This window comes from Eriocheir sinensis, chromosome 31 (assembly GCF_024679095.1).
Source record: "Eriocheir sinensis breed Jianghai 21 chromosome 31, ASM2467909v1, whole genome shotgun sequence".
Classification (NCBI taxonomy): Eukaryota; Metazoa; Arthropoda; class Malacostraca; order Decapoda; family Varunidae; genus Eriocheir; species Eriocheir sinensis.
Genome location: NC_066539.1, coordinates 15,078,273 through 15,090,419, shown reverse-complemented (window position 1 = coordinate 15,090,419; position 12,147 = coordinate 15,078,273). Strand labels below are relative to the sequence as shown.

Here is a 12,147-nt window from a genome sequence, read left to right as displayed (position 1 = left end):
TAGAGACAATCCTGAATGAAGGAGGCCCACAGAGTTCGTGGCTTGCGCAAGTCGATAGATCTTGCCAGGAGGCATTCAGGATGAGAAGGGAGACGCCCGCAAGGGGTCCCGGGTTTTGTCGTTGTAGGGTGGGCGAGGCGAAGGACCCCCCGGCGTATACCCCCATTGATTGACTAATTGATGATGTTATATTGTCTCGTCTGCTTGATGTTGTCATTGACTCCATTCAATTCCATCCCAAGAAACACAAGACTAGTATTCAACAACACATCACAACACAACACAACACAACACAGCACAACACAACACAACACAACACAGCACAACAGGAATATACCTTTTCACTCAGTAACAACACAACACAACGTAACACAACACGCAATACAACGACAAGAGCCTTACGTGATCCGATATTTGTGGCGTCATACAAAAAACAGGTAAACAAATGAAGCCACCTGATGCTCGCCAAGGCTTTAATGAATGGACTCAGTTTTTTGTCAGGTGCGTGAGGGACGGGGGGAGGGAGGAGTGATGGAGTATGTGAAAAGGGAGGGAGATGAGGGGTAAAGAAGGGAGGAAGGGAGTGATGACGTGAGGAGGGAGGGAGATGAGGGAGAGAGGAGGAAAGGAACGAAGGAGGGAGAGAGAAAGGAAGAAAAGGATGGAGGGAGAGAGAGAGAGAGAGAGAGAGAGAGAGAGAGAGAGAGAGAGAGAGAGAGAGAGAGAGAGAGAGAGAGAGAGAGAGAGAGAGAGAAGGAGGGAGAGAGAGAGGGAGAGAGGTGGTAGAGGAAAGGGGGAGGGAGGGAGTTGATGGAGGGCTTGTGGGAGAGATGGAGGGAGGGACGGAAGAGAAGAAGGGAAGGAGGAGGAAGAGGAGGAAAGGAGGAAGAGAAGGAAGGAAGGAATGTAGGGAAGGAAAAGAGGGATGGAGGTAGGAAGGAAGAGAAGAAGGGAAGGAGGAGGAAGAGGAGGAAAGGAGGAAGAGAAGGAAGGAAGGAATGTAGGGAAGGAAAAGAGGGATGGAGGTAGGAAGGAAGAGAAGCCTGGAGGGATGGAGGGAGAGGAGGAGGAGGAGGAGGAGGAGGAGGAGGAGGAGAAGGGGGTAGGGGGAAGGGAGCCACGCGCCAGGTAAGACGCAAAACAGCTCACCTTCTGCACTAATTAATGTGGTGTGTGTGAGGTGTGTCAGGCCCAGGTGGTGGTGGTGGTGGTGGTGGTGGAGGTGGTGATGGTGGTGGTAATGACGATGGTAGTAAAAATAACGCTGATGAATATATTAATAGTAATGACGACGATGATTAATAAACATAATGATATAGAAAGAAAGATAATTATTAATCTTCATCATTTATTAACTTTCAACCCTCCTCTCAGCCCCTCCTAGTGCCCTTTCATACCATTTCAGTCCCTTCCAGTCCTACCCAGCCCCTCCCAACCCCTTCCATAACGTCTCAGTCCCTTCCAGTTCTTCGTAGCTCCTTCAAAGACCTCCTAATTCTTTTATGTCCCTTCAAATCCATTCTGGTCCCTCTCAGTTTCTCCCAGCCCATCGTAGAGCATTTCAGAGCTTCCTAGCCCCTCTATCGATCAGTCCCTTTCAGTCCCTTACAATGTCTTCTAGTCACACCCAGTTTTTCATTCAGTCCCTGGTAGTCTTAGTCCCTCTCAGCTCTCCTAGCCCCTCGTATTCGTAGTGTGCCTTAGCCCCACGCAGTCCATTCTAGTCCCACACAACATCTTTCAGTCCCTCCGAAGACCCTCCCAGGACCCGGCATCGCCCCTCATGTTCCTCGTCGTCACCTTCACCGTCTTCACTTTCCGTCGTGTTCTGCTCTGTCTCAGCCTCTCTCTTCTGAACGTCTAAAAGGGAAGAGAAGGAAGGAGGGAGAGAAAGGGAGGAGAGGAGAGGGAGGGACACGCCACTTGAAGGAGACGGGGACAGAGGACAGAGGAGGGGAAGGAGTCGGAGGAGGAGGAGGAGGAGGAGGAGGAGGAGGTGAAAACGAGACGGAAGATGAGCAGGAATGGGAGCGTGTGTTTACGAGCTGCTGTGTTGTGTTTAGCTCTGGATGTCGAGTGTGTGTTGGGGTGACTCAGGAGGACGTGGCTATATGGACTTTCGTGTGTGTCTGTGTGTGTGTGTGGGGGGGGGGGGGGGAGGGAAAGAAAAAATATATAAAGAGAGATAAATATATGTTAAAGTTAGTATTGGTGTGGAAGAGCTGATGATTTGGACGTGGCTGTGTTGACTCGCGTGTGTGTGTGTGTGTGTGTGTGTGTGTGTGTGTGTTTATATATGTGTGTGTGAGAGAGAGAGAGAGAGAGAGAGAGAGAGAGAGAGAGAGAGAGAGAGAGAGAGAGAGAGAGAGCAGAGAGAAAGAGAGAGAGCTGAAAAACGGTTACGCAAACACACACACACACACACACACACACACACACACAGACACCAGTAAAGAAGAAAGAGATATAAAAATAAAAATAAAGAAAAAAGGAAAAAAACGCGGAGAAGGTCATTCGTTCCCACCCTCCCCTCGCTTTCCCTCTCCGCTCTCTCCCTCCCGCCGTTCTCCCTCTCCGCTTTCTCCCTCCCGCCGTTCTCCCTCTCCGCTCTCTCCCTCCTGTCATTATCACCTTTTACTCCGTTCTTTAGTGGTGATTAAAGCCTCTCTTCTATCACCTCCATTTTACCACCCGGCTCCATCTTCTTTGCACGATGGTGGTGGTGGTGGTGGTGATGTTGGTGTTGGTAGCGATAGGTAGGAGGTGGTAGCGATGGTTGTTGGTGGTAGTGCAGATGGTGGTTTGTGTCGGTGTTGTTAAGGGTAGTGATGTTGGTTGATGCAGGATTGTTGCTCTGGTGATATGGTAGATGGTGAGTTGGTCGTGGTAATTGGAATGGTGATAAGGGGATGGTAGACTCCTGGTAGTGATGGTTGCAGTGGTAATGGTGGTTTAAATGGCGATATCTATAGTGCTAATGGATTGGATAGATGGAGGTTTTGTTTAGATAAAGAATGGAAGTTGAAGATATGAATTTGATTTGATAAAGAATGGAAGCTGAAGACATTAATTAGTTTTGAAAAAGAATGGAAGTTGACATGAATTTGATTAGGTAAAGAATAGAAATTGAAGACACGAATTTGCTTTGATAACGAATGTAAGCTGAAGACGTGAATTTAGACGAGAGGAAGAAAGTGTGTTCATCATTTAGGTCACGAAGAGAGAGAGTCAAGATAAATGTTTTGTTTTAGATGAAGCATAAAACCCGAAGACATGAAATTAGACAAGATTGAAGAGGTGAGTTTATTATATTGGTTACGAAGAGAAAGAGTTGGGATAGATAGTACTTTGTTAACGATAAAGAATGGAATCTGAAGACGTGAAATTAGACAAGATTGAAGAGGTGAGTTTATTATATTGATTACGAAGATAAGGAGTTGGGATAGATAGTACTTTGTTAACGATAAAGAATGGAAGCTGAAGACGCGAAATTAGACAAGATTGAAGAGGTGAGTTTATTATATTGGTTACGAAGAGGAGTTGGGATAGATACTTTGTTAACGATAAAGAATGGAATCTGAAGACGTGAAATTAGACAAGATTGAAGAGGTGAGTTTATTATATTGGTTACGAAGAGAAAGAGTTGGGATAGATAGTACTTTGTTAACGATAAAGAATGGAATCTGAAGACATGAAATTAGACAAGATTGAAGAGGTGAGTTTATTATATTGGTTACGAAGAGAAAGAGTTGGGATAGATACTTTGTTAACGATAAAGAATGGAATCTGAAGACGTGAAATTAGACAAGATTGAAGAGGTGAGTTTATTATATTGATTACGAAGTAACGATAAAGAATGGAATCTGAAGACATGAAATTAGACAAGATTGAAGAGGTGAGTTTATTATACTGGTTACGAAGAGAAAGAGTTGGGATAGATACTTTGTTAACGATTAAGAATGGAAGCTGAAGACATGAAATTAGACAAGATTGAAGAGGTGAGTTTATTATACTTGTTACGAATAGAAAGAGTTGGGATAGATAGTACTTTGTTAACGATAAAGAATGGAAGCTGAAGACATGAATTTAGACGAGAAAAAAGGGAAAAAAAAAACCGACCATTATTTTTTCCTTACGAGAACAAGAAAAAGAAAGTTACAGAATACTTTTGTGGATATTGTGATGAAGGTTACCGAAGATACTGATGAAGGTAGTAGGGGTGGTAGGAGGAGCAATGGTGGTGGTGGAGGTGGTGGAGTAGGCAGCAATGGTGGTGGTGGTGGTGGTTGGGGGCCGCCGTGGGTATTTCTGGAGTGTCGACAGCCTCCTTCCCTGGGGGTGTGTTGGTGTCGGTCTGTCGCCCCTCCACGCTGGCCCCCTCGCCCTCACCAGCGCCCTACAATACACACACCTACACACACCAACACCCACACACCAACACACCAACACCCTACACATCACACCTTATATCCTTACACGCACACCTAGACACACCAACACCCACACATCCATACCAACACACCAGCACCCTACACATCACACCTTATATCCTTACACCCAACACCTACACACACCAACACCCACACATCCATACCAACACACCAGCACCCAACACCTACACACACCAACACCCACACACCCACACCAACACACCAGCACCCCATCACCCCACACCCACACTAACCCTCGCGTCTCCTGCCTCACACACTCAACATTTACGCATATCCCTGCAGCCAACATTTCTTTTTTCTCTCTCTCATTCAACACCTTTCCTTCACCCTATACATTCACCCATCACCCAAGTCTTCTCCTTCTCTTCTCCCGACACATCTTCTTCACCCAACACTCAAGCCTTTTTCCTCCTCCCTCCCTCTCCTTCACCTCTCCACCATACGACTCCTAACATCTTTGCTCTCCACCTCCTCTTCCTCGCCTCACCTTCCTCTCGCATTCCTCAATTTTATATAGCAGATTTAAGGCGACTCGCAGCTCAGTGTATATTATTTTTCGTGTCCCATCTGGCTGCAGGGAAGGGCGGGGGTTAGGTATGGAGTGCGTGGTGAGGCTCCGGGCGTGGGTGTGTCGCGTCGCCTCGTCACACGGCTGTATTGACTCGGCGGAAGGAGCAGCTGGGAGGGAGGAGTGGCAAGGAAAAGGTCAACAAACAATGGAAAACATTTATTGATACAGTGCGTTGAAGGTGTTATGATACAGAGGGAAGAGAGCTCGGCCGAGGCGCACGACCTGGGACGCTGCGGCGGCTCCACACACACACACACACACACACACACACACACACGCACACGCAGACGCACACGCACACACACACACTGGCTGGCCTGCAACACAAATACACACGAGAACATAATTTAGCACGCCACCAACTTCTTCACGCTGACGAAAATGAGTCTGGGCACAAACATGCACTCTTTGGGCAGACATTCACTGCGCGGGGAGGAGCGGGGGAGAGGCCGAGCGGCGCCTCCTGCCTGCTCCGACGACCCCATCACACGAGACAGTCATGCATGTCCTCGTTACACTAATAGTATTAATGTTCTGTGTATGGCGAGGTGAATGTTGCTTCCTTGTTGAGCCACCCACCCACCACCCATCACTCGACTCTTCTCTCTCAGGGGAATACGTGAAGCCTCAGCCCGCCGAGAGGCCCCGCACCTCGGCCAGGCGGCGGCTCTGACGCGTGCAGTCCACCGTGAACCACCACTGGCACACCGACGTGTCCTGGTTGAAGAGCGTTCCCTTGGGGCACAGGAACGAGAACTTCTGGTTGCCGCTGCACACGTGATACACCTGCGGAGGGCCAAGAGTGAGTGTGAAGCAATACTGATCATCAATGTACGTCTTAATGCATGGTTATGATTTATCTTTTAGGGGTGAGAAGGAATGAGAGGTTATGGCAATGTTTTAATGTACTGGGATGTCAGCTGAAGAAAAAAAAAAAATGGTCTGGGAGATGACACAATAACTAAAATTTAATTCAATGAGACAAAACGTATAGAGAGGCTTTTGGAAGTGCTTCATAACGGGGACGTGCTGAGGACGGGGTGGTGGAGGTAAAGCTCATCCATGACCTATTAGCGTCGGTACCTCCACAATATCTTAGACACATCAGACTTACGATGTATAAGTTTAGGAGACCGTAACGAAAGCTTCCCTGCCCCGTGGTTAGCATGGCGCGACTTACCTGGCATGATGTTTCGGGGTCCGCGAACATCATATTAGCCATGGCGGGCGTGCAGCGGAAGGCCGTCGCGGGGATGGTCTTTAGGATGGGGTAGTCGATGCCCGCCTGACCAGGGATCTCGTCGCCGTCAGAGTCCTGCCCCACGGGAAGCCTGGAGCCGGAGGTCTGCGGGCGAGGGGGGTGTTAGTGCGTGCCTTTGTATGATCAGTAATATAGCAAGATGAAGTTCAGAGCACGAAATTCTGTATATGTGCGAGTGGGTGTTCATGTGTTTGTGTTTGTTGAGTTTTTTTGTTTATTTAACCTCTGATTTTGGACACTCCTTTAACCTCTGTTCGGGAGCAGTGAGTAGCGGGCCTTTTTTTTTTTTTTTTTTTTTTTTTTTTTTGCGCCCTTGAGCTGTCTCCTTAGCTGTAAAAAAAAAAGAAAAAATTTGTTTTGTGTGCTTGTATGTGTTTTTTTTCTGATTCGTTTGCTTGAGTTTATGTTGTGGCTTTGTATGTATGTGTGTTTTTCTGAGTAGCTTGTTTGTTTGTTTGTTTTCACACACACACAGATGGACAATGACACACACACACACACACACACACACACACACACACACACACACACACACACACACACACACACTATATCTACAACTACGACTACAATACAACACTAAGTTAGTCAAAGCGTTAATAGGTAAAGCTTCATTCACTGCTCAGCGTGAATCTGTTAGTCACTAATGAGGACCGTTAGTTGACTCCTGACATGTTAGTTCAGTTAATTAAGCAAAGCAATAAATAACCCAACTGTCTCATGTTTTTTTCTTGTATTTTTTTGACATACAAGTTGGCGGCGTTTGGAAATGTCTGCATGACTAGCATTGTGAAGTGTCTCATTGATCAGCACTTTTATTCACAGTTAATTAGGTCTTTAATCAATAGCTTTTTAGGGTCTTGATTTTGGGGGGGATCTGAGTTGCCATTCTTTTATTAGTGAGTGTTACGTCATCTCTATTCTTTGTATAACTGATGATATTTAAAAAGGAGTTGCCTGGTCATGGAGACAGTTCCTGCACCGCCTCCTGCAGGGGATTGGACTCACTCTCTCTTTTCCTCCGTCGAGTGGAAGCAGGAGAGAAGGGCCTCGAGTTGGGGAGGAGGGGATGTCGTTGGAGAAGGAGGGGGGGAGTGGGGGGAGGATGGGGTCGTTATCGTGGTTAGGGGACAGGGTGGTGGTGGTGGCGGTGGTCGTGAATCGCTTTTTCCCACGACCGTTCCGCCTCTTTGGGCTTTGTTTGGGGTTGTTAGTGAGCGTGCGAGGCGAGGTTGGGGAAGGGGAGGACGGGGGTAGAGTGCTGGGTGAGGTAGACGGAGGAGAGGGGGAGGTAGGAATGGTAGGGGGTGAGATTGGTTGAGTGGATGGGGTAAGAGTGCTGGGTGAGGTTGGTTGAGTGGAGGAGGAGGAGGGAACAGTGGTTGGTTGAGGTGAAGAGGATGGGGCAAAGGTTGTGCTGAATGGGGTGGAGGGCGCCTTGGTTGGTTGTCGTCGTGGGGTTAAAATGGTGGAGATTCTGGTTGTCGTTTGTTGTGGGATTAATGTGGTTGGGGTGTTGGTTGTGGGTCGTCGTCGGGATGAGGTGGTTGTGGGTTGTCTCCGTGTTGTGGTTGTGGGTCGTCGTCGGGATGAGGTGGTCGTGGGTGCTCTGGTTGTCGTTTTTGGTCGTTTTGAGGTCGTGGGGGTCTTAGTTGTGGTTCGCCGTCTAGTTGAGGCAGTCGTTGGGGTTCTGGTCGTGGTCTTTCGTCGAGATGAGGCTGTCGTGGGGGATCTGGTAGTCGTTCTTCGTCGAGGGGTAACCGTGGTCGGGAGGAGTGAGGGACGACTAGTCGGTGGCGTTGTCGGGAAGAAGGGGCTGTCAAAGGAAGAAGTTGGGTCGTTAGTGGTCGTTCCTCGTGGGCTGAAAGTGAAGGGGTGAATCGTCGGCTGGAAGAAGGGGTGGCTCGTGAAGGGCGTGTTAGGGACGAGGAGACTGGACGGAGCGGTGGTGAAGGGAACAAACGTCGTGGGAGTGGTGGATGGAAAAGTGGAGGTGAAGGAGGACGGGCTGTGAGGGAGGAGGAAGGAACTCTGTGGGGTGGTTCTTGGAGCTGATGCGACCAAGGGCGTGGATTTCGGAAGAAGAAGAGAAGCATGTGTGGGAGAGGAGGAGACTTGAGACCTGGGTGTTGAGGAGAAGGAAGAACCAGGTGTTGTTAATGAGGAAAGAGAGAAAGGAGGAACAGTAGATGAGGGGAAGGGAGAAGGTGTAGATGGAAGAAGAGAGAAAAGAGAAGGCGGAGGCGGAGAATTCGAATCAGGTTCATTGGAAGAAGATGGAGTAGATCCTAGAAGAGGTGATGGGGAGGGAGTGGATGGAGTGAACTGAGGAATAAGGGGAAATCTCAGTAAGGGAGAAGACTGGAGCCTCGAGGACAAAGAACCAGAAGGGACGCGAGAATTTGAGATGAGGAGGGAACCATCGTCTAAGGGGGAAAGGGATGAGGAGGGGAAGGGAGACGGGGAACTGGAGATAAACTGTGACCTCGGAGTAGTGGGGAATCTCCGACCACTCTCCTCCTCATCTCTAACGGAGGGGGAAGTTGTGGAAGGTGACGGGGAACTGGTGGGGACAGGGGTGGGGATCAACCTGTGAGGGGCGGGTGAACGGTCGAGGCTCAGAGGAAATCTAATCCTGTTACTCCGTTGCGAAGGAGGATCTTGGAAGAGTTGGATGCTGCCTTCTTGGTTCGGCGGCGTATTCGGAATCCTAAAGTCCAGGGAAGGAGTCGTTGGGGTGAGCCTTCCCTGGGGGCGTGGCCGTCGCGTGGAGGGGGAGGTGGAACGGTTACTGGGGGAGGGTGTAGTTAGGAAATTAAATGTCGGATTTCCTGGAGATACAAAATTTCCCTCACTCTGTACCTCGGCCGGGGAGAAAACACCGGGAATGGGGGTGAGAAATAGGCCGCTAGAGGGTATGGAGTTACCTTGAAGACCAGGAGGGCTTGAGGAAGGGAAGGCTGTTGGATTTGAGGTGGGTATGATGAACGGTGAAGTGGTGGGGAAGGCCGCAGGGGTTGTGATGGGGAAGAACGCAGGAGTGGAAGTGGGGAACGAGGGATGGAATGTGGTGGGCAATATTGAGGGGGTCGAGGTCGGGAAGGAGGCTGAAGGGTCGGAGTTGAGGAAGTTTGAAGGAGTCGTAGTGAGAAGTACTGAAGGATTTGTGGTTGGGAAACTTTGAGGAACCGAAGTAGGGAAAGCCGAAGAAGGGTCTGTATTAGGGAAGGCTGAAGAGACCGCGTTGGGAAAGTCTGAAGAAGGGTTTGAAGTTGGGAAAGTTTGAGGGGTGATGTTGGTGTGGAAAGACGGGTTCGAGGCGGGGAAACTTTGGGGAACTGAGTTAGGGAAAGCCGAAGAAGGGTCTGTATTGGGGAAGGCTGAAGAGACCAAATTGGGAAAGTCTGAAGAAGGGTTTGAAGACGTGAAAAATGGGTTCGTGGTCGGAAAACTTTGAGGAACCGAAGTGGGGAGGTCCGAAGAAGGGTTTGAAGATGGGAAAGAGGAAGATACGGAATTGAAAAAAGCCGAAGAAGGGTTTGTATTGGGGGAGGATGAGGAAACCGAATTGGGAAAGTCTGAAGAAGGGTTTGGAGACGAGAAAGAGAAAGAGTCGGAGGCGGGAAAGGCAGAAGAAGGGTTTGAAGAAGGGAAAGTCTGAGGGGCGGAGGTGGAGAAGAAGGGATTTGGGGTGGAAGGGATGGATGGATTTGGGTTAGTGGAGAAGGATGGATTTGGGGTGGAGAAGAAAGGATTTTGAGTGGTGGAGAATGTTGGATTTGGAGTGGAGGAAAAGGATGGATTAACAGCAGTGAAGAAAGATGGATTTGCGGTAGTGGAAAAGGATGGATTACCGGTGGTGGAGAAGGGTGGATTACCGGTAGTAGAAAAGGATGGATTGGCGGAGGTGGAGAAGGATGGATTAGGGGTAGTGGAGAAAGATGGATTGGCGTTGAAGGATGGATTAGCGGTGGTGGAGAAGGATGGATTGCCTGAGGTGGAGAAAGAAGGATTTGGGGAGGTCGAGAAGGATGGATTAGGGGTAGTGGAGAAAGATGGATTGCCTGAGGTGGAGAAAGAAGGATTTGGGGAGGTCGAGAAGGATGGATTAGGGGTAGTGGAGAAGGATGGATTGCCTGAGGTGGAGAAAGAAGGATTTGGGGAGGTCGAGAAGGATGGATTAGGGGTAGTGGAGAAAGATGGATTGCCTGAGGTGGAGAAAGAAGGATTTGGGGAGGTCGAGAAGGATGGATTAGGGGTAGTGGAGAAAGATGGATTACCTGAGGTGGAGAAAGAAGGATTTGGGGAGGTCGAGAAGGATGGATTAGGGGTAGTGGAGAAAGATGGATTGCCTGAGGTGGAGAAAGAAGGATTTGGGGAGGTCGAGAAGGATGGATTAGGGGTAGTGGAGAAAGATGGATTGCCTGAGGTGGAGAAAGAAGGATTTGGGGAGGTGGAGAAGGATGGATTAGGATTGTTAAAGAAGGATGGATTAGCAGCAGTGGGCGGGAACGAGGTAGAAGGATTGAACAAAGGGACGTTTAAGAGAATCTGGTCTTGAAGGTTTGAAAAAGTGGGAACAGAATTGACGTCTCCTCGATTAAGAATAGAGGAATTAGAGTTTGGCGGACTAAGAATGGGCGCTAAAGTGACTGGAGGATTAAACACCGGGATTATCGCGTCCGAGAAGTCAGGATTGAATGCAGTTTGAGCATCGCCGTTGGCTGGATTCGTTCCCTCGAGGATGAACTTAAAACCCGTGACTGGAGGTGAGGGACTCGAGGCGCTGCTCCTTGGAAACTCGAGTCTGGAGGCGAAGGAAAACGGGCGATGGACACGAGAAGGAGTGTTCGAAGGAGCAAAGCCTGAAGGAAGCCTAAATCCAGGTTCCCCAAAAGAAGGATTCGTGTTTATAGGGCGAAAAGTGGTAATCTGTGCGCCAGGAGGAGTCTGAGGTGGATTTTGCGACGAACTGAAGTTGTTAATCACGACATCATTGCGATTATTATTCCCAGGAGGAGAAGACCTTAACAGAGGAGGCGGAGTGAGAACAAAAGAAGGAAGGATCACATTGGACTTGAAGGAGTTGGAATCACTTGAAGGACGAGATTGAGAAGGGTTAAACAGTGGAGGATTACTGATAGAAAAGTCACCTGGAGGAGGAATCGTGGAGGTTCCGAAGGGTGGGCGATGAGTCACTCGGTTGGTTTTCCGGGTAATGACAATAGGCTGACTGGTAGGGAATGGAGGCTTAGGAGGAACAAGGCCTATGATACGAGAATCCTGGCGAGGGGAACTTGAAGAATTTGGAGGCACTGGATTGCTAGGAATGGATTGGGTTAGTTGGGGAGAATTTGGGGTTTGGGCAAAGGTAGATTGGTTAGGCGCTGACTGGGTGAAAACAGGAGGATTGGGATCATTTTGGGGTCTAGGGGACGCTTGCGAAGTGTCTGAAGTCGTCGTGGGTTGAGTGTTGGGGAAAGGTTGGAATTCCGTTGTAGGGGGTGACAGCGTAGTGGTGGGGGTAGTGATTGGTGGGGAGAGGGTTTGTGGTGGGGCGGGAGGGGAACGTCTTGGAAAATCATCAAGGCCTTTTCTGGAGGAGACGGATGAGGAAGAGGATGATGATGATGAGGAGGAGGAGGAGGATAAGGATGATGATGATAAGGAGGAGGAGGATGAGGAGGAGGATGAGGAGGAAGAGGAGGAGGAAGAGGAGATGGAGGAGGAGGAGGAGGAGGAGTTATGAAGTGGGATGATTATTTCCCCCCTAGCACTTGGCGTGGAAGGGATGTTGGCGTGCGTGGGGGGCGTGTTAGTAGCGGGGGGAGCGGAAGGAGGCGTCCCGCTGCCCGGCGTTAGTA

General features: G+C 49.2%; 1 protein-coding gene and 1 long non-coding RNA gene across 4 annotated transcripts in view; one reads left to right on the top strand and one right to left on the bottom strand.

Moving 5' to 3' along the window:
* Positions 1-5,163: 5,163 nt before the first annotated feature.
* Positions 5,164-12,147, bottom strand: part of LOC127005937 (mucin-5AC-like) — a 73,625-nt gene continuing 66,641 nt past the window's right edge. For all 3 annotated transcript variants that reach the window (XM_050875370.1, XM_050875372.1, XM_050875371.1), the window contains 2 exons: positions 6,203-6,367; positions 5,164-5,808 (listed from right to left, as the gene is read on the bottom strand). In XM_050875370.1, coding sequence (XP_050731327.1) covers positions 5,650-5,808; positions 6,203-6,367 — 324 coding nt within the window. In that variant the 3' untranslated portion in view covers positions 5,164-5,649. The remainder of the gene's footprint in view (positions 5,809-6,202; positions 6,368-12,147) is intronic.
* Positions 9,884-10,723, top strand: LOC127005938 (uncharacterized). Its single transcript, XR_007758984.1, has 4 exons — positions 9,884-10,001; positions 10,191-10,376; positions 10,449-10,520; positions 10,593-10,723. It is a non-coding gene; the product is annotated as an uncharacterized LOC127005938 (long non-coding RNA).